Source organism: Pteropus medius, unplaced genomic scaffold (assembly GCF_902729225.1).
Source record: "Pteropus medius unplaced genomic scaffold, Ma_sr-lr_union100, whole genome shotgun sequence".
In the NCBI taxonomy this organism is placed as follows: Eukaryota; Metazoa; Chordata; class Mammalia; order Chiroptera; family Pteropodidae; genus Pteropus; species Pteropus medius.
In genome coordinates this window covers 6,599,752-6,623,459 of record NW_024347791.1, presented here as the reverse complement: position 1 = coordinate 6,623,459, position 23,708 = coordinate 6,599,752, and the positions used below count along the sequence as shown (strand labels likewise).

At 45.7% G+C, this 23,708-nt stretch overlaps 1 protein-coding gene across 3 annotated transcripts in view; it reads left to right on the top strand.

Annotated features, from left to right (window-relative positions):
* The window catches only part of CHST11 (carbohydrate sulfotransferase 11), a 249,962-nt gene extending 234,057 nt beyond the window's left edge, over nucleotides 1-15,905 (top strand). For all 3 annotated transcript variants that reach the window (XM_039877907.1, XM_039877906.1, XM_039877908.1), the window contains exon 3: nucleotides 10,795-15,905. In XM_039877907.1, coding sequence (XP_039733841.1) covers nucleotides 10,795-11,649 — 855 coding nt within the window. In that variant the 3' untranslated portion in view covers nucleotides 11,650-15,905. The remainder of the gene's footprint in view (nucleotides 1-10,794) is intronic.
* The last annotated feature ends 7,803 nt before the right edge of the window (nucleotides 15,906-23,708 follow it).

Genomic DNA, 23,708 nt, shown 5'->3' with positions numbered 1-23,708 from the left:
ATCTGTCAATCCATAGTTCACTTACTCTGAAATTTCATTCATACCATATAGTCTGCTGAACATATTAGTTGCCCTTTAGATCTCCAATTTGCTTAACAGCTGCCAATCCAAGTTGCTTCCAATTGCCTCTATCTGTCACCTATGTCAGTGAGATATTGAATCGGCACAAGCCAGGCATTTTGCACAGATGACAAATGTGTTTGACATTAACTGCGGAGCACGTGTAAACACAGTGCTCGGTCAGCAGTTCTCAAAATGGGATGCAGAACCATCAGCTTTGGAAGTGGCCTGGGAGAATCTTTCGGCAGCAGCGGTCAAGAACAGGTTCCCAGGACAAGCAGACCCACTGAGTCAGAATTTCTCAGGAGTCCACATTTTACCAAACCGTCCCTGTGATTCTTACATACTCTGAAGATTGAGAACGGCTGTTAGGCAGAGGAAGGCAGAGCAATACACTCACTCTACTGCCGGCCACTGATGCAGTAACCCTCTGTAATATTTATAATGAGAATCACAGTTTACTGAGCGCTCACTATGTACCAGACACCATGCTAGTGCTTTCCTTGTGGCTCTCATCGGGTCCTCAAATCAACCCAGAGAGGGAGACACTATTATTGCCCCCATTTTACAGATGAGGAAACTAAGACCGAAGAGGTCAAGTGATTCGGACAAAATAAGAGTAGTAGAACGTTCTGGTGAGTCTCCGAGGAGAATCAGAAAGAGAACCAACAGAGCGAGTTGATCCAAGGAGGGAGAGAGCAGGAGAAGCTGGGGGGCCCTAACACCCTGCCTCTGAAGAGCATCACCCTTTGGGAGGCCAATCGGGGTGGGGCCCTGTCGGCCGCCTTGGCGGGGAAAGGGGTGAACAGTCTGAGGCTGCGCAGAGGAACACTCCCCCCACCTCCACCAGCCCGCCCCCTCCTGCCAGTAGTCAGCATCAGTCAGCAGATGCACATTCTGCCCGCCTTCTAATTTCCGATTTCCCAGGAAATCCAACCTCCCAAGCAGTGTGGGAGCTGTGTCCCTTCCCCATCATTGTCCCTGTTCCGGGCCACCATTCATCAGAAGCCCGTCCAGCTTGGCAGCCGCCCCATCCCTATTCCTGTGCCGCTGCTCCCCCCACCCTCCACCCGCACCGGCGCAGGCCTCCGGAAGTCCAAACAGCTGATCCGACATGGAAATGAGACTGTCCAGCTGCACCTGGCCGCACTGAAAGGGCGCCCTGGCAGCACGCACCCCACACCAAGCCCTGCAGGGCAGCCCTTGGCACCAGGTCCCTCTCTCGAGATTCCCCTCCCCCTGTTTCCTGGCCTCGCCAGATGCGGGGAAAGTACCAGTTTCCCCACCTCATCAAAGGCTGTCGCAGCCACCCAGAGCCCATTTCCATCCGTCGCTGAGAGCCCAGCTGCCTCTCTCTTGGCCTCCAGCCTCTGGGCTAATGCTGAGCTCCCTCGGGGCGGCTGCACGTGTAGGCACCAGGAAGCCTAGGCAGCGTCATCAGCCGTTTTGTGGCCTTTAAAGCCCCTACCATCCCAAGTCATTCATGCATGCATGCATTCCTTCATCCCTTCACTCATTCATTCATTCGACAAAGTTTTGAGTGTCTAGTTATGTGCCTGGCACTGGGGATACAAGAGTGAACAAAAAAGTGAAAACTACCTGCCCTCTCTAGAGTTTACATTCTAGGAAGGAGAGACAAACGGAATAAGTACGTACATTGTGATGAGTGTTAGAAGGTGAGTGTTACAAAGAAACGTGAAGTCGGGAAACTGGGTGGAAAGAGCTGAAGTTCTGGAGATTTCTGTCAATGACTGCTGCCGGCTGTGAGCTTCCATTCTGGACGTCTGGCAGTCTGGCCCGTTCCACCCCGTTCCCCTCCACGAAATTGCCTGCTGGTTCCGTTAACTGAGCAGGGCAGCTGGGCTGGAGGAAGTGGGCCCTCAGAACAGCTGTCTCCAAGAGGGCCCCTCCTTACCGGCCTTTCTATCTTCAGGTGCCTGGACGAGGGCACCGACTGGTGGCCCACAGGCAAACCCAGCCCAAACAAGTATGGTTTGGCCCACGCCATTAAAAAACATGTTTGTTTGTTTGTTTTAATTGTTGCTAACATTTAAGAATGTAGAGATTACATATGGAATCTGGTTGTCTGGCTTCTCTTAAGAAATTGAAACATCTTGAAAGACCATGACGGCATGGTTAGATTTTAAATGAGTAGCATCTCTCAGCTTCAAGTGGCCTAGAGGGCATTGAAATGTGTGACCCTAACCCAGGTCACCAAATTTAAGCCCCGCATACAAAAGAAGTACTTTAACCACAAGCTTGAAACAAGGGTCTACTCACTTGTTTCTGCCCACGGAGCTCCTAAGCTGAAAATGCAGCTCAGGGCCTTAGCTCAGCCAAAGCCTGGTCATCTGATCCCGATCAGCGATCAGCACTGGGCCCTCAGTCATCAGCATCTCCTGCACCCCTGCCTCACCTTCTAGGGCTCGAAATGCTTCCCATCATTGCACCTTATCCTTCCTTTTGCTTTGCAAATGCAGGAAAAGCTTTTGCAGCGACTTATTCCCTCTTTGCAGTCAAACAGGTGTTTCCCTAGTGACAAGTTGAACTCTTAAGAAACCAATTTTCCTGGCAAGGTTAATGTTAGCTAACATAGAATCACTTCTTTCCTAAACCCTGTAAATTTTGCAACAGATTCAGACCAGATTATTTCTTTAAAGGCCCAATATTTTTCTCCTTTTCTAAACATGTAAGTTTATTTTAAGCGTTGTAAAATTCCTAGTGGTCCCCTATGGACACACCCAAAGAGGTCTGAGAGCTGTGGCCGTAGAGACCTTTGACCTTTGGCCCTGCAGAATGGAAAGCCACTTCCTTAAATCTGAGGACCAGTGAGGTAAAACTCACCTAAGACCACAGTCTGTGCGTTAGTTTATAGCTGCTGACACTGGAGCCTCTAAGGCAGTGGTCCCCACCTGGGCAGCTTTGGAATTCCCGGGGAGCTGACCACACTCAAAGCAAGTACATCAGATCTCGGAGGTGGGGTCCAGGCCTCAGCGGTGTTGAAAGCTCTGCTGTGATTTTTTACAATGCATGCTATTACTGGGATCTGACCGGAGCTTCTGGGGCCTTTAACACAGGTGGGACTCCTGGCCTAGGGATCCATTTCCAATTCTGTAATTCTTATGTCAACAATGTGATATTTCATAAATAGCTTCTCAAGAAAAGCCCAAATAGGTGGTGCCTCATTTCAAATAAAATTAAAATAATAACTTGATTTCTAAGATTACTGGACTTGTTTTATCTGAGATGCCTGAAATAAAAGCTCATGAAAACTAACAAAAAATAAAATAAAATAAAATAAAAAAATAAAGCTCCCCTGTGATCCCAGTGAGTGGCCGGGGTTGAGACCCAGGACTCTAGTGGCTGCCCTGGACCTGGTGACTCCCAGGTGGGTGTGTAGACCCTGGGAGGCCTACACAGCGCAGGGCCTCAGAACACGGGCTACCTGGATTTAAACCCCAGCCCCAGTTTCTAGCTCCTTGATCTTGAGCCAGTTACTTATTCTCCCTGACCCTCGGTTTCCTCATCTGTAAGTTGGCAATGCTGACGGTATCTGTCTCCTGGAGTGCGAGGGTTAACAGCGGCCAGAACGATGTAAGTGCTCAGTAAATGGTAGCGAGTACGTACGAATGTGTGCCTCTTTTTGCTGTGGGTGTGGTTTCTTCAGTGATTCCTCGTGACTAGCCTTTTTTTCCCCGAGAGTTTAGGGATTTCTGTACCAGAAAGAAACATAACATACTCACAGCAAGTCAGATCATCAAGTTCTCCTCTCCTCTAATTTTAAAATCGGCAGGATGATGGCAATGCATCTGAGATGCCGGAAAGGATTTTGTATTAGGATTTTCACGGGTAGAAACTGAGGCCAGGCCCAAGCTAATATGGTTGTTAGTGGCAAATTTTGCCAAGCCTCCCTCACTCGGTGCCTCCAAATTTACCTTTTTCTCTGGGTTCCCACTTTTCTCCAGGAGGCTGCTCCTCCTTCTGTTTGGTTTCTTGTGTCTAAGAGAAATTGTAAACACCACAGAAGACATTTTAATTTAAGGGAAACCAGCTTTTCTTCTTCTTAAGATGAAACACAGTAAAGTTTTAAAGACTTTTTCGAACAGGCCCTAAATTTGGTACTTAAACTAATTATAGCTGCCTTTTTAAAATGTCCAAATTAAAAATAGACATCTAAACGAGAATACAGGACACAGCCCAGAGCCTGTAGCCATGTTCACGGTTTCCTAGAATCAGCCTTCCTCTGACCTAATTTATACTTTTGAGAGATGAAAGGGAGATGAAGGGAGTTGAGGCTGGAACTGGAGGCAGATCTAGGAGTCTCCTGGCAGCAGATGATGAACCTGGGTCTGTGTTCTATAATTAAGACTAGTTATGAATGGAGGAAAGACATTTCCTCCTGGTGTAATGCTGCGGTCCCCAAAGTGTGGTCCCCGGAGCAGCAGCACCAGCATCACCTGGTGTGATGGGCCGAATTGTTTCCCCTTATGCCAAAGTCAAATGGTGAAGTCCCCCCGTATCCTTGAATGTAACTGTATTTGGAGACAGGGCCTTTAAAGAGGTGACTAAATTAAATCAAGGCCATTAAGGCAGGTCCTAATCGAATAAGACTGGTGTCCTTATAAAAAGAGGAAGAGACAGCAGGCACCAATGTGTGCTGAGGGACAGCCATGTGAAGAGGCAGCCAGAAGGCAGACATACGCAAGCCAGAGAGAGAGGCCTCAGAGGATGCCAACCCTGCCTACACTTCTAGAACTATAAGGAAATAAATTTCTGTTGTTTAAGCCACCCAGCATGTGGTATTTTGTTGTGGCAGCCCAAGCAATCTAGCACACCTGGGAACTTGCTAGAAATGCAAATTCTCAGGCCCTATCCCTGACCTACCAGGCCAGAAGCTCAGGGTGGGACCCAGCCAGCTGTGTCTTCACAGGCCCCACAGCTGATTTCCATGCGTGCTGACGGTTGAGAACCACTAACATGAAGTATTAATACCTGGCGGTAGCCAGCCCCCAACCCCCCACCCTCCATAAGAAACATATTTAAGATAGCTCTTAAATATAAACTTTCTTTTAGTAGGCTCTGGAGAAGTTCCAGTGGGTTCTTTAATGAGATGGTGTATCTGAAAGTGTTCCGTAAGTGCTGGAACGTTCTGTGGACTTTAGGTGGGGGTGAATTGTATCATAGGCGTTCGGTCAGTTGGGGAGGCGACCCCTGAAGATTCTACAAGTGAGATTCTTAAGCACAGCCCTCATAGTATACTTGTTTTTTCTTAGTTCAGTTTTGCACTGCAGGTATGCCCTTCGTTATGATATCTTCAAATAACTTTGAGAAAGGAAAAACAGGGCAAGGGTCGGGGGGTAGAAAAAGGGAGTGAAGTTAGAAAGAGAATTGATCTCAAAGCTCAGATAATGACCAGATCAACAAACCCCTGCTTCATAAAACTGATAACACGTGGCAAGGAAAGGTGGGTGTCCTCTTCCAGTGACAAGGAAGGAAACTGCTTCATCAACGAGTCCTCTTCACGCTCTCGTCTTCCGGTTGTCCCATAGCTGTGGGTCCCTTGCTTAGTTCCTGAACTGATACTCGGGGAACCTCTGACTTGCCGAAGGGTAATTAACTATCACAGAGCTCCTGTGAGCCCTGCCTGGGGACTAGCGTGGAAGTGACACGGCCAGATTCGTGTTGCTGTTTTTTTTAAGGTCAGAAATCACTGTTTACCTGAGATTTATAACATGTCATCTGTGCTATTAACCAGATTTCTGGAAGAGCCTGGACTGTCATCAGAAATCTCTCCTGCCCTATCGTGGCAGAACAGTGAAGAATTTCTGTCTTCCCTCTGGAGCTCCCCTTAATCCAGGTTTCTTAAACTAAAACTCAGGGGTCCACAGATAAAAGTCCCAAGGGTCAGGAGCCCTATATGAGCATTGTATAAATTTTGTACTTTTATTTCGGTGATCACCTATTGAAAAAGTTAAAAGCATATCTAGAGTATCGGGGCCACCTCTGATCACCTAGCCCTGCCATGTGACAGCATGGCACATGTGTTCGGTACTGGTCTCAATGGCACCATGTAAGTCCATTTTTATTGTCTTAATGAAAAATAGGCAGAGTCAGAAAATAGGTAAATGATGAGTTTGTACCGAGTAAAGGTCAAGCGATGTTACAGGGTTCTGGGTTTTACGGTAACTAGAAGCAAACCGTGGTGGAGAAATCGAGTCCTCGTGCAGGATGAAGACTTTGTGTAATGCCATACACACCACAAAGGGCCTGCCCAGGGCGGCAGCCAGCTGCCTGCACATTCAAGCAGCAAAACAACCTCATCCCTCAGCTTAATATTGTTCATTTCAGCGTTAACATTCGTTTTGGTCACGTGCTTCTATACCTAGTCTTATATTGGTGCATATTTTAGTAATATTGTATTTTCAGCAAGTTAAACAACACTGGTCTGAAATTATTTTAAAACAAAAAGTTAAAATAAAAAAAAAAAAAAACAAGTTGAAATAGTTTATAAAAAAAATCCAACACTAGAGGCCCAGGCGAACTTCTTACTCTGAGAGGGGTCTGGATGTGTCTCATGTTTTAGAATCTGCTTATTCCCTTGACCTGCACCCCAGAGTCCTCCTGAGGGGAATCGTGGGTGCCTCATTGCAGCAGGTTCACCATTAGCCACCTCAGCCGCAGTGGAGAAGAAGGAAATGGAAGAGAAAGAAACCTCAAATACCGCATTTCGAAGCCCCACTGAGTTATCTTCTGTCTCTGCCACTGGATGTATAACAATTCAGTGGTGTCATTGCCATTTTCCATGGTTTCGTGGTCCTGAGTGCAGTATTAACTGACACGCCACCTCCCTGGGGATTCAGATGGTCAGATAATTGCCTCCCACTGAAAAGAGCTGGAAGGCAGGGGTGGGGGCGAGATCCCCGTATTTCTCTGCTCATTTAGTTATGTATTACCTTCAAAACTGTCCTTAGTGGTTCAAATGGGCTAAAATGATGGGCGCCTTTTCATTCCTGGCCCTTCTATTTCCTTTAGAACGGTTCGTTTTTCTTGTTGTTCTCATTGTTTTAAATGGCATGAGTGCTCTTCTTCAGGTGATAAATACATCCGCTAGGAAGTCAGGAAACACAAAAGTCAGTTTTTCTATTCAAAAGCAATATTAATTGAATTCCATGACCGACGGCCGGCCTGCAACAACAAAATTACAGAGCAGGTGAAATTTGTCTTGGAGATTCCTATTCTTTTTAGGATTTCCTTTTTCTTCTTTCACAGACGAATATATACATATTAACTACCTACTGTGTACCGTGCTTTGTCCAGATTGTGAACTAGACTTGACCTTACTTTCTAAATGCTGCGTCATACCTTGTTCAATTTCCTCGACGCCCCTGCGGGTAGGGGTTAACTATCCCCATTTTGCAAATAGGAGAACGGAAGCTCAGACAGTTAAGGGTTTTGCCCGAGATCAAGCCTGAGTCTTCTGATGTCACCTCTCATCCCCTTTCTACTTACCGAGGCCCTATTACCCTTTCCTTATTCTTCTATGTAAACATGATGTATTCTCGTCTATGTTTTCTTCTCTGACACATTTAAGTTTTCGATCAACTTGCTCAAAGTTATAGACGGAAGGCTCGTCTCCTGTCTGCATCTCCATGGGCCGCTGTAATAAATTACCACAGACCTGGTGGTTTAAAACAACAGAAATTTAGGAAGATAGAGGGGTCAGGGGGATCGTTTCATAAACTATATAAATGTCTAACCAATGCACTGTATACTTGAAACTAATTTTTAAAAAGCCATGGAAATGTATTTTCTCACAGTTCTGGAGGCTAGAAGTCCAAAATTAAGGTGTCGGCAAGGCAGCCTCTGAAGGATCTAGGGTGTAGACATTATTAACTGATTCAGTCGTTCGCTCGACAAATACTGAGCATCTGCCGTGTGCCTGGCACTTGTGTGAGCACTGGAGACATAGCCATGGGAAGACGAAGCCCTTCCTTCGTGATACTTACATCCGGCGGGGAGAACGCTGACGGCGGCGTGGTATGAAGTCTGGCGGCGTGCCAGGAGAGCAAAGTGTGGGAACCCGAGACTCATAATAGACCCCAGAACTTGCTCATCATCGCTTCAGCCACATTCTACTAGTCAGAGCCAGTCCCAGCCAGCTGGAGTCAAGGGGCTGAAGAAATAGACTCTGCTTCTTGATGGGAAGAGTGACAGTGTTCACCCATGGACTTTTCAAAGCACTGGCACTCTCTCTTGGTTTGCTCCCTTCCCCTGGAGCGTGGAAATTTCCATTGGTGATGGCATCTAGTTCAGAGAATTGCTGGGCAGATGAGAGAGAATGTATTCAAATAACTTATGAAGGTGCCTCGCACGGAGTGGCTCCTGCTGGCTGTTGTGTCTCATACTGTCTCATCATCCCCATCACCATCGTTACCGTCATCGTCATCGTGGGGACTGTGAGGGGAGGCAGTCACAGAGCTCTAATGCAGGGTGTAATGACTTCCTGCCAGTAGCCACCAGGATATTCCTCAAGTCCCTGGTAACTCACCAGTGTTCCTAATTTAGGCCCATTCCAGTTGCCCTGTGCACATTTCAGCATGAATTATACAGATTGTGGTTCAGAGTTGGAAACACAGCTCCTCGGGTCACACCCAGGCCCTTGGCTCTATGCAGGTGGTTTGGGGCGGAGGAGGGAAGGGTTTCACCGATCCCTCCGCACTCCCAGGACTCAAATCCTGCCACAGAGTTTGGCCTGGAGTGGGCAGTGGCTCTGGGGCTCTAAGTCCCTGTGAAACAAGTGGCCACCAGACTTGAGGAAACCAAGCATGAAGTAGACTGGGTAGCCGTGTGCTAAAGGATGCTCAGTGCCATGGTTGTTCAGAGGAGGGAAAGATTCTTTCATTCGTGTGGCAGGGGAGCACGCCGGGCCTCGAGGGACTGTTGAGTTTAGACCAGCAAAGATGGGCAGGGGAGAATCCCAAATGGGAGTGTTTGGGCCCAAAGGGAAAAGAGTGAAGCATCGGTTTCTCTGGAGCCTTTCACTTCTTTAGGAGGGAGGAGTGGGAATGAGGCTGGAAAAGTAGGTTGGTGCTGGGCTGTGCAGGACCCAAAGAGAAGAGTGACTGGTTGGGGAGGCAACCAAGGCACCGTGTCACCCGCAGCCCCAGAGTGGCGATCCCATAGCCCTGGAGGCCCGGTTTCTCTATACCTTTAACCATAATTAATGTTAATTTTTTTTCTACATTTGAAAGAAGAGCCACATCGCACATTCAGGAGGGTAAATGGAGGCATGGCATTAAGCCAAAAATAATACGGTGTCACCACTTCATAAAAGTCTCTGAGCCTCTGGGTGTTGGACACCAAGACAGCAACACGCCAAGCCACTGTGGTTTTGCTTCCTATTCTACGTGGACTGTGAGGACTGGTTCAAACTTGGAGCAAATGGCCTTTGGACAAGAATTTTTGCTCCTAAAACTTAGAGCAGCACACACGACCTCCCTTTGGCCCCCGTTGAGGCCGCCAGCTTTCTGGCCTGGTGCCTCCTAGACTGTGAGCTTGAGGAAAAGGTTGTATCTCCCAGTGGTGCTGAGCAGAGTGCCCTGTACATCATGAGGTCTGCACACACGTTTGAATAGATGGATCAGTGGACGAATATGGCGGAGAGGAAAAGCTCAAAGACAATACAGGCAAACGTCCAACTCTTTGGGTTGCAAACGATATAATCCAGACTCCGACTGCCTAAAGCAAATGTATTAACTCATGTAACAAAAGCCCAGGAGCTGGGGGTCTGGTTTCAACAACGTATAGAGCTAGGCGTTCAGATGATGTCACTGGGAATACGTCCCTCTGTCTTTCTGCTCATCTTTCCTCGGTATCCTTCGTTCCCAATCTTCCCCTCCCTTCCCAGGGACACTCCACCTTGTTCCCAAGCTCCAGGCTGCCATTCTCACAGCTCAGCAGTTTGAGAGGAACGGGAACTGAGAATGGAGAATGGGTTTCCACAGAAAGATCAAGGCACTGATACCAGAGGACGCAAAAAAAAGCAACAGATGTCCATAATGCTAGGCTCGTGGAAAAACTGGCTCCCCTCGCTTTAAGATAGATCGATCGAATGCCAGACCTCCATGCTTTCCTCCTACTTCAGGAAGATGGGGTATTGGACGTCAGAGGAGAGTGGAGAGTGGGCAGCTCTGGTTGCCCAGCAGACCTCGGTTCGAATACTGGCTCTGTCTCTTGCTCACTATATGATCTTAAGCTAGTAACTTAACCTCTCTGAGCCTCCCTTCCCTCTTTCTTCCCAGCTAGACTGGAAGTTCCATGAGGGCAATTGCTTCACTGTACTATTTTTTATTTCTGTATCCCCAGTGCCTGGCCGCACGTTGTCCGGCACAATAGCAGGTACTTGACATCGTTAAATAAATCAACGACAGTTCAAGTTTGTTGTACAGAGAAAAGAAAAACTGCCCGTATGTTGCTCTAGTACAATGCCAGGCAAGTAGAGGGTGGCGGATAGTTACAGAATTGATCATTACGCTACAAGGGGAGGATGGTGGGACGAAGAACAATGGTAATTGAGACAGCTGATGGGGAATTAGAAATGGAGACTCAGGCCATTTAGTTGTCAGCCGGCTGCCTTGGTGGCCTGCGTTGGCCATCATGCCTATGGATGTGGCCAAGTGGAAATATCCCACACAGGAGTACTGAGTTCTTATTCCGCTTGTGTCCCCTCTGCAGCTGGAGCTCTCCAACACCGCTGTCCTGCACCAGATGAGGCGGGACCAGGTCACGGATACGTGCAGGGCCAACAGCGCCACGAGCCGCAAGCGGCGGGTGCTGACCCCCAACGACCTGAAGCACCTGGTGGTGGACGAGGACCACGAGCTCATCTACTGCTACGTGCCCAAGGTGGCCTGCACCAACTGGAAGCGGCTCATGATGGTCCTGACCGGGCGGGGCAAGTACAGCGACCCCATGGAGATCCCAGCCAACGAGGCCCACGTCTCGGCCAACCTGAAGACCCTGAACCAGTACAGCATCCCAGAAATCAACCACCGCTTGAAAAGCTACATGAAGTTCCTGTTCGTCCGCGAGCCCTTCGAGAGGCTGGTGTCTGCCTACCGCAACAAGTTCACCCAGAAGTACAACACCTCCTTCCACAAGCGCTACGGCACCAAGATCATCAAGCGCCAGCGGAAGAACGCCACCCAGGAGGCCCTGCGCAAAGGCGACGACGTCAAGTTCGAGGAGTTTGTGGCCTATCTCATCGACCCGCACACCCAGCGCGAGGAGCCCTTCAACGAACACTGGCAAACCGTCTACTCGCTCTGCCACCCGTGCCTCATCCACTACGACCTCGTGGGCAAGTACGAGACGCTGGAGGAGGATTCTAATTACGTCCTGCAGCTGGCAGGCGTGGGCAGCTACCTGAAGTTCCCCACCTATGCCAAGTCCACAAGAACTACTGATGAAATGACCACAGAGTTCTTCCAGAACATCAGCTCAGCGCACCAAACGCAGCTGTACGAAGTGTACAAACTCGATTTTTTAATGTTCAATTACTCAGTGCCAAGCTACCTGAAATTGGAATAAAGGGGGTGGGGAGAGGGAGAGAATCATGCTTTTTAATTTAAGATTTTTATTTGTCAAAAGAATTATATGGATATTGGGTTATTTTGTAAATTAATATTTCTTTGGGGATGATGCTGCAAGCAGCATAGTGAGAATTATTTAAAATCCTTAGTAGGGAAGGACAGCTGATTTTGCAGGGGAAGAGGGTGGGTGTCCTCGGTTTTAGACATGAACCCTGCAACACTGTCTCAAAGGTTTCCTTGTGTTCTGGTGAATTCCATGAATTGTGCATTCCATAAATTCTAATTAATATTATTTATAGTTATTTAAACATGCTCTCTGTATAGATTTCTTTTTGTGGCAGCAAAATTCTCATGTCTTCGCAGAAGAAATCTATGTTTCACTCTGTGCTTGCTGTAGCTCATTTGGGGGTGTGAATGTTTTTCTCACCACTCATGGAGTCACTGTGGGATAACAGCCTTTGAGATGTGTACTGATGCCACCATGCTTGAAATTCTGCTGGAAAGAAACAGAAAGAGGTACCTCTGCAAGGGCCTAATTCTAAACCGATTTCTAATCAACCGAAAATCCCTTGCACTGAAGAAATGTGATTTTTTTTTTCCCCAAGCCAAGAAGAGAGCTGATTGTAGCTTTTTTTCCCTACCAGAATTAGTAATCTGATAGAACAGGCTTTTTTAAGGAAATTTTTAACTGGCAGTGCCAGTTGTGATGAACGCGAAGTGGCTGTTGCTTTATAGTTGACAAGTATTTATTCTAGGCCCTGTGGGTAGAGCATTGAACAAAACCAATAGTCTCAGCCCTCAAGAAGCTTTACATGGACACAGAGCATCTAGCTTGGCAATTAGCAAACCCCTAATATTTTTTTTAACTCCCCGATATTTCAAACTTAACATGAGGTTTGGACTCTTCATAAGCAGAAGGTCCATGACCCCTACAAATTTGGATTTTTCTGTGGCCCAGATTTGAAAACCACGTGCTTGGAGCAGGTCACTTAACTTGGTGAGTAATCCAAGCTCAGTGCCCAACACAAGAGAGGACAAAAATGTTTCCAATCATGTGCCCACTCCTATTTATTGGTAATGTCTGCCTTCAAGCCCGAGAACAGATTTAGCCGCTGCATAGACGAGTGCTGTGAGCGATTAGTGCTGTCTGCTTTGGTTGAGGAAGGAGAACTTCCGCTGTGTGCCGTGCCGCCTCCTGTCTTCGCCAGCCCAGCAGCCACATCTCCATGCGGAAGTGTTGTTTTCTCCTCTTGTCATGTAGAAGAGTGACATCCTGTGGCAGGATCCCTACCCTCGGGGATCGCAGTGGTCTGGCGTTTCTACCCCCCATGAAGGTTACGAGAAGTGGACTGTTGGTACACACACGCACATGCGGACCACCCGCCCCCACCCCACCAAGTCCTCCCAAGGCTGAGACCATCCGGCACCTTTGTGACTCTGCCATGCATGAGCAGCAAGGACAGCCTTCTGCGATGATGTCCATGCCCCCTTTCTTCTGGAAGGCTGAAAACATCCACTTCCTGTTCTTTGCTAATTAATACCTGCACACGCTTCTCATTTCCAGCATTTCCAATGCCTCGGCTGAAGTTTGAGCCACATCCCTCTTACAGCTAGTGAATGAGTTGGTAGCAGATACTGTATATAATAATAATAATGATAGTTCTAATAATAGGGGGTGGGGTGGGAGGGGGTATGGGTAAGTTTTGCTTTTTGTTTTGTTTTTGATGCAGTATATAGCCAAGGGGGGAGAAGAGTATTCTAAAACAAACAAAAAAAAATGAATAATTTATTCACAGAAACTATTAAAATTGTATGGTAAAGCTCAGAGACAGCTCGATGAGCGGCAGCTGCCACATCTCACAGAGAAAATTATTTTACTGAATGTGAGTGAGGTGGGCACTGGAGAAGGCGGTCGAAGCTATTTATAAATGTATACCTTCTTCCAAGCTCTTTCCGCTCGTGAAGGGCACAGCGCCGTTACCCTTGACGAAGAGATAATTACACATGTTTTACCAAGTATAGTGACAGTCTTCAGCTGTCCCTGGAATTGGGAGTGTGGATCCTATTTTCAGGCAGGGGACATCGTCCTCAGAAATAGGGCTTCTGCTAGTGAAACAGGTTGTCCAGCCTATTTTAATATGTGCTTTACAGGACAAAGATTCTAGGGGGCGTCGAGTTCGCGTGGTGCAAAATAAGAGTTTTGCAGTCACGGGTCCTTGGCAAACAAAGTTAAGTCGGTTTCCTTTCTGCAGGACTTCTCAGAACCTTGAATGTGTGCCATGCGTTGTGAACCCCCAAGAGTTTATGGAGTCGGTAGCATTTCCCGAACTTCCGTGAGCAGGATACCCTATTTTGCAGGTCTTGTCACAGAGCTAGTGGTCCGCAGAGCATACTTTGGTTAGACTGATTTAGCACTTCTGAGGTCTTCAAGGAATAAAACTGCTTTTCTTGCCCCCCTGCAAAAAACAAAAACAAAACAAAAAATAAAAGAGTACCGCAGTGTCCATCTGGTTTACAGCAGCAGAGGTACTTTATCAAACGAATTGAACTTTTCCTTACGTGCAATGGTTCTCATCTCGGATACTACCACGAGCAACGATTCCATCTCTCCTAAGCAGAGTGGAGGAAAGTCTTGGGTGGTGTGGACGGGAGGAAGCCGGGGGGGCGTGCAGATGGGACACAAGGCCACAGAGGTCCCCCTACTCCTCAAGCCTTACGTTGCTCAGTGCAAGCAGAGTGAGCTCAACCCTCGAGCGCTTCTTCAATTCCATAGCCTGGAATTGTTCACTGTGTGCTTTTCGGTTTTAAAATGAAAATTCGGTGTTCCTGGGCTTTGCATTCCCGTGTCCATCTTTGATCAGCTATGCGAGCGAGCTCAGCGCTGTGTGCAGATCGTCTTCTTTCATTCGTTTTCTCTCAAGTGAGAAAGATTGTCCCTCGGGGGATGATACATCAGTGTGATTCTGCAGTATGAGTCCTTCTCATGTTTTGTTGCCTATTCATATTTTATTTTCTAATGGTATAAACAATTTTTTTAATTGATTTGACCGTTTTGCAGAATATACAAAGTAGTCCGTGTCCTTGGTTAAAAAGAGTCTATGGGTGAAAATGTTCCTGGGAAACAGAAGTTCATGTTTTTTTAAAGAAAACTTTGAAAACACTTTCTATCGCATGCTTAGCCGGAGAAAAGTACAGGCAGATGTCCCATCTCCGAGCCACTTTTCAAGGATGCTGCTGTGTTTTCAAAACCAAGTGCAGTCAGGGTAGTATTTACAAGGACATTTCTTTTTACCTTATCCTTTTGGTTTGGAAAACTCTAGAATATTAGCCACAAGATTTGAATTCCTGCAGCTTCTCTAGACGCCCCCTCTCTGCCTCCCAGCTGGTCTGGGAAGAAAGGCAGTCCGCTGACCTGTGGTGTCTCAGAGGGGACCTTCCTTCTTACCTGTCCACCAGGTGAGCTTTCCCTTCCTGCTTGCTCGAATGCCACAGGTGAGCAGTAAAAACTTCAGTCGGACCAGTCCTCCTGGTGGCAAAAGCATGGAGACCCAAGGGTGTGAATCTTGCTAGTAGAAAGTCCCCAGAACCAAAGCAAGTCCCCAGCACACTTAGCTAGAGGGGTCTGGACCAGTGCTGAGGTAAGAATTGCACGAGTCCCTGTTCTAACCTGGCAAGAAGCCAAGGGACTCTGCCCTTGGCGGCTAGTGCTCAGAGTTCATCTCTCTCAGCCCAGCCCTCCCCTACACATACACAATCGAGCTGCCACGATCTGTGCAAAGAATCCCTTCCTTGCCCACCCTTACGTCAGCAGGACTGACCTCATTGCTCTCCTAAGTTCCCACAACCAGCATTTCCTCCAGTCATGTCCATCACAACTAACTGGACCTTATGAGCAGGCGACAGGACCTTCTACAACCAGCTGACTGTTGGCCGTTAGCAGGCCGATTTCAGTCTGCTGCTCTTTGTCAGGTACAGAAGGGGCTGCCCGTACTATTTTCTTATGAGCATGCTCAGTATGTCATATGGACATATAATTTAACATCTCTGGGGAGTGTGATTTTTTTTTTTTACATATTTGTATGCAGTAGAGGGCTTGTTGTAGAAAACTCTCCCTGTATCTTACTGTACTGTTCAAGAAAGCTGAATTCCACATTGCCAACAAAAGCGTAAAATGTTCATGAACCCTCCTCCAGGAAAAGCCATTCAAGCCTGATTATTTTTCTAAGTAACTTCAATTAAATTGAAGGGAAAAAAGATGCTTCTCTGTGTGTATGGTTTGTTCATGGCTCACTGGCAAAAGACTGTAGGGGTGGGGCGGGCCGTGCTCCTTGGCATGTGGGGGGTCCTGCTCGTGTGCATCAAAGAATGGAGAAAGACAGATGCCGACCCCATTGGCAGGCTCGGCCATGGTGAAGACCACCACAGATCCAAACCCTCTCTGTTTAGTGGATGAATGGGAGGTTTCTTCATTCCATCTCATCTGTAAACTCTTTGTAGAGAGACGTGATGGAGAACCCACCATGATCACGCAGTTCTACCACCGATGTGAAAAATAAGAAAACAGAGGCACCAAAGGGTTAAATGGCTTTGGTGACAGTGGCAGTATTCAAACCTAGGCTGACGCGCCTTCAGAATCCCGTGCTTTTGGCACTGAACGACACGCCTCTCTGAATGACTGTCCCACAGCCTACAAGTTGCAGTCCTGTTCTTCAAGCCCCAATTTCCCAATTTTAAATCTATTCCTTTTCTGATGCCCCGTATAGCTTCTTTCAGCTCCATTAATGGACATTTTTTTACCTTTATTGATAAAAATGATTGATCGATTTATATTTTGCTACAGAAGAAATCATACTCAAGGTTGTTTCTCTATTTTAATCTAATTTCTTAAAATGTATTATCTAAACATCTTTACATAAGAATATTGGATTAGAAAGTATATTCCATATTTCAACCATACCAGACACGGTTTATAATGTCCAGTCACCAACTAGTTCTCATCACCAGTGGCCTGGCTCCCACCCATTCCTGGTGTCATCACTGTCTTTGCTCTGGTCCCATAGGGTTAGGAAACATCCAGACCATGGAGCTTAGCTGTCTTAAATTAATGGAAAATGTACTTCCTCTTTCATACAGTGAGTAGATATAACACTGTCATGGCCTGTCCCTGTCTTATTTGGGACATTGTAAATGTCAGTGTGAAGCGAGGTTGGACAAGAACACAGTCGAGTCTTCCCCAGTCTTCGTTTACTTCCCTTAGAGTAAGACTGAAATCCCTCTCATCAGTAGCCAGCTCATCAGTCAATATTTCTGATGGTGTCACAGGTGCCGGCTCTCTGACACTGCAGAGCAAGCTACAGATATCAAGGAACCTGTGGTCTACATTGCCAGGGTCAGGCCAGGGTGAGTTTATTATTGATGCTCCACCAACTAGACAAAAATAGCACCAGCCAGAATGATTAGTATACAGTGCCAGAGTGTCTTTTCTTGGGAAGAGCTTACCTTTCTCAAGTTATGTCTTTCCTACATATTTGATATTCAAATAATTCTTAATAATGGTAGATGTAAGCCCCAGAGTGATTTCAAACATTTTCTCACAAGATGATATCCATAAAGACCAGGCCCCGTTGGCCAAGAATGCATTTGAGACATGAAGTAAGGGGCAGAAACTTGAAGGCTTGATGGAGGACAGAACTCTGGGGAAATCCCTCCTGGGGTACAATTCTGAACTTTGCACAGCTGGTACCCACATTCCTGCTGGCACATTTGTATCTCTGAGGTCTCGTGATAACTTACAAGAAGTTGAAGATCTATCTGTGTATATTCACTCGTAGAGAGTTTATCAGACATCTTGGGGTCTTGAGTGATGGACATTTCCAAGATAAAACAAAAAGGGACATTCTAGCAAAAGTGACTTGAGAAAAAAACAACCACCACCTTTTCTCCATTCCACAACCCTCTCCTAGTGCCGGCCTCATCCCCCACATCATAACAAGCTGTAGACAGAACAGTCAGAATGGAAGTAGCCTGCTTGTTCCAAACCTGTAGCTGGCTAAAAACTGTTCACAAACACGCTGCCCCAGTCTCTTCCTCTGAAACGGAAAACAGTACCATCTGAATAACGCCAAAATTGAGATAAATAAGAATGACCTTGAGGTCATTAGGCCAGATCATCCATCAAGGAGTTGCTTGCAATCTAGAGGTAATGACTTCCTGTTTGGGGTTCAGTGTCCCCAAAATCGAGCTATATCTATGGTTTTAAAGTTTTTTTAAAAGGAGTCCCTTAAATTGTTCGCGTGTGCCGAACACTCATGTAAAATAGATGAAGCAGAGATGTTGGGATTGAGTAGTTTGAGGCCCAGTTGAACCTGTTTTTCCAGTAAAGTTCTTATGGACTTCTCTGGACCACTAGGGTTCTAAGGAACACAGTTTGAGAACCACTAAGTTGGACGACCACTCAGTTTGACATTTCTCTAACAATCTACACAAATCTTCTTTTGTGGCTCATTCTGTGGCTTTACACCAAAGAGGTAGATTAACAAGTAGATGGCACCACAGAGTTCAAAACTACTTCGAGAAGGGAGTTGAGGCAACAGCATTGGAATGAGATTAAGACGGAAGAAAAGAAATAAAGAAAAAGAAAAATTAGAAGGTAGAAGCAGATGCAGGAAAAACATAACTCGCACCCAGATTCAAGATGGAAACCAAAGTTTACACCCTTCTTTTTCCAAATGGTCTGCAAGGGAAGCTCAGGCTCCAAATTCCTACAAAACCCCATTAATTTGAAATACGAGAGACCAGACTGAAAAACAGTCTCTATTCATCTGCTTTTTATTTTTCGATGCTTATTTTTAAAAATAATAGGGTGTCTCGTCATGAGAGAATAGCAAGGGCCTTGGATCTCATGTAGGTTTGGATAAGCCAGCAGCTAGAGATTTTTCTGTGGCTGTGTCCAGCCTTGGCCCTTTACCTGACAGATCAAGCCAGAAGCAACTTTGCTCCTGGAACCAAATTGGCAATAGGATGAAGGAAAAATGCCTAAAGCAGAAAGACCTGTGACTTAATAGGAATGAGACCTGTACACTGTGCGTCTTTGCACAATAAACACTGTTCAAGTCTTGGATATGTCTGCTTTTAATGTGGTCTTTTCCAAAAATATATAGTTCCATCAAGAAAGCTGACCATCAACATGGCTAACTTGTATTAATTCATATAGTTTGTTATATGCCTTGTAATGTGTTAAATGCTTTCCTCACAATAGTCAAGGCAGACACTTGTTACTCTTTTTACAGAAAACAAAAAGCAGAAGATTCAAATAGTTAAATAACTTGCCCCAAATTTCTCATCAAATAGGTGGCAGACCCAGAACTCGATCCAGGTCTGGTCGACTCCCTAGCCCACTGGAACCAGCACCATGGGTGGGCCAAGACGGGAGGCCAGAAGTCTAAATCTGGGGATGATGATGTTGCTACAAACAGACGTAGAGAGAGATTAAAACTTCAGCCAAAGTGACCAAAACTGATGAAGTACAATTGAAAGACACTAAGAGAGGATAAAACAAAAAGCTGGAAGTCTCAAAGGGTAAAGTTCAGACTAAAATGGTCACAGAAAACAAGATGATCTGTCCAAATTAATTAAGTTTCTGCCTGTGCTATTGAGACAGGAAAAACTCAGTTTTTCTGTTTCTCCTTTACCCGCACACCATTATCATATTCAACTCCTTTGACGCCAGATGTGGGGGTGAGTGATCCCCACAACAAGCAATTCCCTGCGACCAGCTGGTTGTTCTTTAATTGAACTCAATTCTGACACTGTCGACCTAGAGATCACGTCAGATCCCATAGGTTAAGGGCTCGGTCCTATGAGACTGTCCTCTCTCCCCATTTCAGGTGCCAGTTGCAAGTCCACGTTGTCACCTGTGTTTCTGACCAATCGACTATAAATCAGAGGTTCCCAGCACCCCCTCCTTGGGTTCGATTATATTTGCTAGCACAGCTCACAGAACTCAGGAAAAGAGTTTCCTTACTGTTTACCAGTTTATTATAAACGGATATGATAAAGGATACAGATGAATATTCAGATGGAAGAGATGTGGAAAGGGGCACGGAGCTTCCAAGCCCTCCCCAGGCCTGCCATTCTCCGAGTACCTCCATGTGATCACCTACCCAGAAGCTCTTCAAACCCCATGCTGTTGGGATTTTTATGAACGTTTCATCACTTAGGTATGATCACTCTTTAACTGCATTTCCGGCCCCTGTCCCCTCTCTGGAGAATGGGGGGTAGGGCTGAAATCCAGGCTTCTAATGATGCTTTGTTCTTTCTGGTGATCAGCCCCCATCCAGGACCCCACCAAGAATCACCTCATTAGAACAAAAGATATTGCTATCACCCAGGAAATTCCAAGGAATTTAGGAGCTCTGTGCCAGGAACAGAGGTGGAAGGCCAAATATTAGAACAACAGATGCTCCTAGTGCTCTTATCATTTAGGAAATTACAAGGGTTTTGGGGTCTCTGTGCCAGAGACATGTATGTATGTATGTATGTATGTATGTATGTATGTATATGTATGTATACATACATATACATACATACATATATACACATATATACATATATACATACATATATATGTGTGTGTGTGTGTATATATATATATATTTATTCTATTATCTCACAGTTGTCTAGTATAGTATCTTGCCAAAACAGCTGGACTGATAACCAACTAATTTGGACAAACTATTCAGAAAAGTCGAACTTTAAATAATATCCAGATGGCAAAAATGAACCTCAAATTGGGCACAGAGGAGGCTGTGAGCCTAATGAATGGAACGCGGAAGCCGTAAGTGTTCTGATGAGCTGGACAGAACAAGCCAACCTGGGCTTTGCACATAAGCCACAAATCAAGTTTCCAAGACAGCTGTTCAGGGTGAAGATGTTGTATTCAAGCAGCTGCTCACATAGCAACACTGCATAGTACACCCTGGGGTGAGGGATGAATGACCTCTCCAGGCAGTATAGAGAGGCCAGACAAAAACAGGTAAAAAGAGAAAGGCTGGAGAGCAGGTAGGAGTATCTCTGGGCAGAAACAGCTTTGGATGTCCATCAGGCCTCTGGCCTCACAGTCAGGCTCCCTGCAGACCTGCCCAGGTGTAACTCTAGTCCTGGGGCAGACCTCCTGTGACCTGAGTTCTAAGCGCCCCCTCCGACTCCTTCTGGGAACCCACAGCTGCTAGGGGACACTTGCATTCAGTCATTCAAACATGTGTTAAGCATCTGCCTATTTCAACCCTTGTGCAGGATGCCAAGAACATGAGGATTCTTAGGACTCATAATCAAGTGGAGAACACAGACATGTTAGCAGGTAGTTATAGGGTAGTCAAAATATATAAGAAGACGAAACATCAGACTATCCCTGGGAAAGGAGTGATCCAAGAGATATAGAAAGTGAGGGATTGGAGCTGTGGTCTCAGCCGGAGGTAATTTTGCCCCCTGGTGGACAGATCTCTGCAACAAAGAATTGTCTGGCTCAAAAATGCTGAGGTTGGAAAACCTTGAATGGGAGATATATTAAGAGGGTAGAACCTGTGGCTTTTAGTAACTGAATGGATGTGCAGGTGTGGAAGAGGGAAATGAGGAGGCGAGGAAGATTGGCACGTCCCCTGGGGAGACAGTGGCTGGAGACTAGGGCCAATAATGGAGGGCAGGTCATCAGTCAGGAGCAGGTGTCTGGGAAGGCCATGACTTCAGAAAGGGACATACTGATTTTAGTTCATATGGGACACTTAGGGAAAGATGGATAAATGGGTCTAGAACCTCACTACTCAAAGTGTGGTTCACGGACCAGGAATATGGATAGTACTTGGGAGCTTGCTAGAAATGCAGTGTTTCAGGCCCTACACCAACGCTCATGTATTTTAAGAAGCCAGGTGATTCATACTCACATTCACATTTGAGAAGCGTTAGTCTAATGCACAAGAGACAGTCTGGGGGGGGGAAGTGGTTCTTTCGCATTTTTGCTTATTATTCCAGCAACCTTGAGGTGTGAGTGTGATCGGAGCCACAGTGTCTGCTTGTACAGGTTGGGCACTGCACGAGGTGCCTGGTTGAGGGTGGGGCTGACACATGACATGTACCCTGAAGGATGGGATGCATTCTTCTTACCCTGCTTGCCAAGTTATGGGCACAGGGGCTGTGACCACCCAGAAGGTGTATCGTTCCGATTTGCGCAAAAGCCCTGTAGCCTAACAGTAGCCCTGGATATAATCCAGTTCCACATCCCCTTACCTGCAGTTTTGAAATCTACAAAACCCTGAAAACCAAAAGCTTTAATAGATTTGCAGCAAGCTCACTTGGCAGCAAAACCTGACCTTAACTAACATGAGATTAATTACAGTCTTTATTTATCCCACTTACCATGAATACTTATACATTGTCCTGCAGAAAATATTAATGTGTTTTCTTATGGGGCACAGCCCCGCGCTCTACTGGAGTATTAGGTAATACATGCGCTTTGCACAGCATTCTTTTTCTAAAATTTAAAAAATTCTGAATTCTAAAACACATATGATCCAAAGCATTCAGATAAGAACTGTGAATTCGTACTAACTGAGCCTCAGAGAACTTAAGTACACAAGGGAGCCCAGGCTCAAACTCGGTACTCGTTCTGTATCACACGAGTTCCAAGAAGCTTATTGAGTAAGACACTGATCGCTACATGGCCCAGATCCTTCCCTCAAAGGCAGTGTATATTTGCAGACAGAATTCTGGGTCAGAGGCACAGGAGCTGCCTTTCGTGTGGCTCTCAGGTAACACCATGCCACGCCCTACACTTGAGCTTCGCATTTCCAAACAAACCTCCAGGTGTTCTGACGGCATAGTCCAAAGCCAGATACCCTATGATGGAAGCATCTATCAACTTCAGCCTCCTTGGCAGACACAGAATCCTAGCGATACTGCAAAAGAATGAAAGCGACGAATTCTCATCGGATCTGTGACTGAGATGATCCAAATGAGAGCAAAACAGCAGGGACGGTCTTCCGCTGTGCTATTCGCATTCCGCAGTCGGAGGTCCGCAGCGGCAGCAGCGGGATCCAGTGCCAACTCCTTCTTGCAAAGACTTTCCTGTGTTTCAGAGAACGCCTGTCATCTCTTCAGAACCAAGAGTTGCTTCTGATTCTTCTGCTCCTTCAACAAAGAACATACTTTATTCTCCTAACAGAAATAAACCTGGAGCTAGAAATCAGCAGCCAGATAAGAGTAGGTGTGCCTCCACTCTGAAATTCTGCAAACTCTAAAATTATATTCATGTGATAAGCTCATGTCTGTATGCTTCACTTTCGAGTTTACACGTGGTGTTGCCATGTGGTGAATGTTGGAGATATGGCATCTTGTCTCCAAAATCAATGATTATCCATTATCTATTTAAATTAACTTATGCTTTTATTTAAGCAAGATCCTTTAAAAATACTTCTGTGAATATTGAACTCAAAGTCATCTTCTGATTCACTTCTGATCCTTTGCATTATGTATACATGAATTACGCATTTGTGGTTATCACTTTATATTATTTTATATTTATATATCTTCTCTGAAGAAGTGTTTATTCAAATCTTTTGCCCATTTAAAAAATTAGCTTGCTTATTCCTAAGTTGTAAGAATTCTTTATAAATTTTGTGTAAAAGCCCTTCATCAGAAATGTTTTGCAAGTATTTTCTCCCAGTCTATGGCTTGCCTTTTCATTTTCATAATGGTCCCTTTCAAAGAGCAAAAGTGTTTAATTTTGATGGAGTTCAATTTATCAATTTTTATTAAATGCATGTTATGTCACATTTAAGAAATCTTTTCTCAACCTAAAGTCTCCAAGATTTTGTTCTGTGTTTTCTCATGCAGGTGTTATAATTTTAGCTCTTACATTTAAGTCTAAATCCATTTAGAGTTAATTTCGTATTTGGTAGTAAGGGTCATAGTTAAGATCATACAGATATCCAGTTTTTCAAGTGACATTGTTGAAAACACTGTTTTTCTCATCTTGATGCCTTTGTCAAAAATCAAACGACTATA